This window comes from Castanea sativa, chromosome 7 (assembly GCF_040712315.1).
Source record: "Castanea sativa cultivar Marrone di Chiusa Pesio chromosome 7, ASM4071231v1".
In the NCBI taxonomy this organism is placed as follows: domain Eukaryota; kingdom Viridiplantae; phylum Streptophyta; class Magnoliopsida; order Fagales; family Fagaceae; genus Castanea; species Castanea sativa.
The window spans coordinates 9140519-9145537 of record NC_134019.1 but is presented as its reverse complement, the minus strand read 5'-3'; the positions used below and the strand labels follow the sequence as shown (position 1 = coordinate 9145537).

At 34.5% G+C, this 5019-nt stretch overlaps 1 protein-coding gene across 1 annotated transcript; it reads left to right on the top strand.

Annotated features, from left to right (window-relative positions):
- The first annotated feature begins 929 nt into the window (after window positions 1-929).
- Window positions 930-3179, top strand: LOC142642479 (putative xyloglucan endotransglucosylase/hydrolase protein 23). The gene is made up of 3 exons (XM_075816839.1): window positions 930-1461; window positions 2186-2379; window positions 2671-3179. The coding sequence occupies exons 1-3, from the start codon at window positions 1042-1044 to the stop codon at window positions 3056-3058; spliced, it is 1002 nt and encodes a 333-aa protein (XP_075672954.1). The 5' UTR covers window positions 930-1041; the 3' UTR covers window positions 3059-3179.
- Window positions 3180-5019: the final 1840 nt, after the last annotated feature.

Here is a 5019-nt window from a genome sequence, read left to right as displayed (position 1 = left end):
CCTTTCTTGCACCGTGAGGCACTTATTTTGTATCTTTTAGGTACTTTTAGATGAGCTCCAACTTAGCACGAAAGCAACCTTTGACCTGCTCAGGAATAAGGTTTGGCAGAATTGACATTATCAACTAATATCTACCAATTTCCTGCAATAATTAAATTTGTTTCGACACAACTTAAATGATTTGAATTCATATACAAGTACGTCATGTATTTGAACATCCTGGCTAGCTGGTTACTACTATAACTGTATTAACATTAAAATACTAGGTCACGACCTATTAATTATAGACCAACCTGATAACCTTATTATGATAATCTAATCGGAAGAAGTTTTACCAAAACCATTAGTCATCGAAGAGAAATTTCAAGACCCAAGAGAAAAGTACACATTAAGGACTAAAATACTTTGAAACTCTTTTAACAAAACCACCATTGAGAAAAGTATACTTTAAATACTAAGACCGCATTTGGTAACGGTGTTTAAACAATGAAAAGTGTTTTTTAAATATCAGAACACGTATTTTTACATACTTTTTCACCTACACATATTTTTACAAAACTTAAATAACGTTACTAAAAGTCTCTTACCAAACAGATTCTAAAATACTCACGATACTTTAACAGGTGAAGTTTCTTATTATCGAATAAAATCAATCATAGCATATCAAATCTCGTATATTGAAATTCTATCCTATCTGTCAAAACCTCCATTGAGAACCAAAATTTCGTTCAATTTCAGGCTACTATTAACACATATATAAATATCGGTGGGAAAAGACATCAAAACTTTACTATAAAGAAGATAGAGCAAAGTGGAGTATTTAATACTTGCAGAGCAAGGATTGGATCCTTGGATATTGCCTTGTATTACCTCACAACCGCGTGGAAAAATATAACTAGTACCCATATCATTCGAGAACACTTGGATGTCATCTCCCTTAGCTGTCTTGGTCCCTATAATAACTCTTCCACTCGAGCCAAGTCAACCTACAATCTCTATTACACTGCCATGTTTTTCTCAACCACTTTAAACCCCCACTAAATGATCACTGGCTTATCTCATACACCACTCCAAACAATATATATATATACCCTCACCACTTCCATGCACTTCACCAACACGTTTCCTTTACTCTCTCTCTCTCTCTCTCTCTCTTTCAAAGTTGTAAAACCCAAAACCATGGCTTCACATAGTTTTGTTTCAATCAAAATTGTCACTAATTTTTTGCTTCTTTTGAGCTTTCTAATAGCAGCATCTGCTGGTAACTTCAACCAAGACTTTGACATCACTTGGGGTGACGGGCGTGCAAAAATACTCAACAACGGCGCACTTCTCACGCTGTCTCTTGATAAGACCTCTGGCTCTGGCTTTCAGTCAAAGAAACAATACTTATTTGGGAAGATTGATATGCAACTAAAGCTTGTTCCTGGTAACTCTGCAGGAACTGTGACTGCTTACTATGTAAGTTTACATGCTCTAGCTCTTTATTTGATTTACAGTGACACCCAACAAGTTTCTACATATATTTTTTTTTAGGGTAAATTGTAAATTATACTCCTAAAGTTTGGGAGTGATTGGATTTTATACCTTAAAGTTTCAGAACTTAAATTTTACCCCCAAGTTTGGGGTGCTTTGATTTTACACTCTAACGTTTCAGAACTTAGATTTTACCCCTAAAGTTTAGGGGTGTTTGAATTTTACCCATCAAAATTTTGAAACTTTAGGGTATAAAATCCAAACACTCCAAACCTTTAGGCAGTAAAATTCAAACACTCCTAACCTATAGGGGTAAAATTCAAATTCCGAAATATCAAGATGTAAAATTGAAACATCATCAAACTTCAGAGGGTAAAATTCAAATTCTGAAACTTTAGGGTATAAAATCCAATCACTCCCAAACTTTTGGGTGTAATTTACAATTTGCCCTTTTTTTTTTATTACTGTTGAGACCATAGATTGTATCTAGTGTATAAATAAAAGTGACCTTAATAAATTGTGGAAAAAATTGTAAAATTTTGTCTCTCGGTCATTGTTGTTTTATTTAAGTTTGTCTTTTGTATTCAAATATATTATATATGTTCATCTTGTTGTGTCTCCATTTAATTTTAATGGATAAAGGTGCTGACAATTCTTGTTGTTATTTGCGTTATATGTAATTCACTTCTATATTTGTTGCATGTTGTAGCTATCTTCTCAGGGTTCGGCTCATGACGAAATCGACTTTGAATTTCTAGGTAACCTAAGCGGTGACCCTTATATTCTTCATACTAATGTATTCACACAAGGCAAGGGAAACAGGGAGCAACAGTTTTACCTTTGGTTTGACCCTACCAAGGACTTCCACACCTACTCCATTCTATGGAATCCTCTAAGCATCGTGTAATTCTCTCCAACAAAGTCTTAATACACATCATTTTTTTATTATACACATCATTTTTTTTTATTATTACTATTGAGGTGACAAGTTATGATTAGTGTAAAATAAAAATAACATAGCAATACAGTCAATATTAATAAAAGTGATATTATACCAATCACAATCAATCATTTTAACAAGTTGTGAAATTTGTTGTGCCTGTAAATCTGTAACATCGTTGAATTTTGTGTCTCTCTCATTGGACACAAAGATTAATTAATTTATTTATTTATGAATTCATTGTTCTTTCTCAGCTTCTCTGTAGATGGGACACCAATAAGAGAGTTCAAGAATTTAGAATCAAAGGGCATCCCTTTCCCGAAGAACCAACCCATGTGGCTATATTCCAGCCTTTGGGATGCTGATAATTGGGCCACAAGAGGTGGGCTTGTGAAGACAGATTGGACTCAAGCACCATTCACGGCCTCTTATGCAAACTTCAATGCCCAAGCTTGCATTTGGTCTTCAGGTTCCTCCTCATGTTCTTCCAATTCCTCTGGCAACTCTTGGTTGACACAATCCCTTGACACAACAGGGCAACAAAGAAAACAATGGGTGCAAAAGAACTACATGATTTACAACTATTGCACTGATGCCAAGCGCTTCCCACAGGGATTCCCTCCTGAATGCTCATTGGCATGATCAATAATTAATTTGTAAAGAAGACTATATTGGTAGGAATAAAACGTGAGAGCTACAAGGGCAGAAAATTTAGTTCCTTATGTATGATAGAAGAGAAATATCAATCATGTTTATCCGTTAATCCTCTTTTTTTTTAGTGAAACGACAAAAATTTACCTTAATTTCGTTTTTATGAAAAATTCTCAATGGCCTCAAACTGGATCCTAGTTCTTTGAAGTTTGCCTTGAAGTTTGCAACCATATAGGCAAAAGGAATATTTCCCTCGTTTATTGACTACATGGGAGTGATTTATGATTTAGTAATTAGATCTTTTTATGTAAATTCTAATTACGTAAACTGATAAAATTTCTTGTTGTTGACTAATAAGCCAAAATTTGAGTAACCCTTCTTAGTGTCTTAGTTTGATGGTGTAACACAACCATCATCATAGAGTGGTAAATATAAATCAAAATTTTATTGAATTTGTCTAAAGACAGAAAAATAGTATTTTCAAAACTTCTCTAACAAATACTTTTATTTTTATTTTTGTTTTTTTTCCCTTTTTTTTATCGTCTTATAAGTTAACTAGCTTTTTTATTGTAAACTACACTAACTTTCTTGAGGCTTCACTAAAAGATATACATTCTCTCAAATTAAGAATAAAATGGCTCCTCCTTTTGAGATTTGCATAAATACGAAAAATAAGCCAATGTCTTGCTTTTCTAACTCAATCTTCATTTTTTAAATTAAAAAGAAAATCAAATTCGTACCTAAACTATGGATGAAATAACACTACTCCTTTGAGTTTTGTATAAAAGGATTCCACGTGCCCCATGCTACGTGGGTCAGAGGGCGTAAACTAGTCACAGACACGCAGACACACAATCCAAGACTAAACTAGTTCTGGAGTGCTCCTTATTGTTTAGACCTTGATCGGGTCCAAGTTTCCCAAGCTCTATGTTGCTGGGGAACTATTGATAAGGTTCTATCAAAAGGGCTTATTGAATGTCTGGTGTAGCCTATCTTCATAAATTAGATAGGCTAGTTCCATTAAGAAAAGCCTAGACTTTTGAGTATTAAAGGAAGCCCAAGCCCACCACTTCCTTTTGCCACTAATGAAAGCTTAGGGACCTTAGCATACAATCTGGGCTACTTTCCTCTCAACTTTGGATCTTAGCACCCAAAAAGGGACCAAGCAAGGAAGCCTAAAAGGGGTTAATGAGCCAATCAGCCAATGACCACTATTGTTGATGTTGTGGAAGCATCCAAACTAGTAAGAAAAGGAAGGATTTTTTCTTCAATGGATTCCAACAGATGAATGATGACACTCTCCCCCTTAAGTTTTGTATACATGACTAAGATTTTTTTTTTTTTTAAATGGAATATTTCTTTAAGTCGAGGTATGAGAGAGCACTACATTTATACAAACGAAAGGAGTGTCATTTTATTTGTCACTAAGAGCACTAGCATTGAGTGTGCTATTTTTAGCATTTAGCATACCAAACAAAAAACAAAAAATCACCTTCATAAAATGTGTCAAATGCCAAATAACTTTGGCATTTGTAATAGAAGTATACAGATAAGTGTGCTATAAAAAAATGTAATATAAAATGAGTGGTGAAGTAGTGTGTTAAAATGGATAAAGAAACTTTTTAATGTGTCAAAATAACCTTCTTCTTTTTTTAACAGTGCTCTAAGCCATCTCTCCTCCCCTAAGAATGCTTAGGAGATGAACCCACTCTCTACATGTGAGAGGGGGGATGTTGCATATATAACTAGTGCACAAACTGATAAATAAAGGGAGAGGGCTAAGGGAGCAAATCGCCCACCGTCAAGCCCTTTACTTCTCCATAGTCTTAACTTCATTTTCACCACTTCAACAATGTAGGACAACAGTCGACCAAAATCTACATATGCGCTTATAGAAAATTGCATTGATGAAAAAATAGAGGCATAGACGCGTAACACAAAAGGATCAGTAG

Bases quoted from the DNA above. Each gene is read 5' to 3' on its own strand.
- LOC142642479 (XM_075816839.1), top strand. From the start codon at position 1,042: ATGATCACTGGCTTATCTCATACACCACTCCAAACAATATATATATAT. The intron at 1,462-2,185 runs GTAAGTTTACAT...TGCATGTTGTAG, and splicing joins GAACTGTGACTGCTTACTAT to CTATCTTCTCAGGGTTCGGC. The intron at 2,380-2,670 runs GTAATTCTCTCC...GTTCTTTCTCAG, and splicing joins TGGAATCCTCTAAGCATCGT to CTTCTCTGTAGATGGGACAC.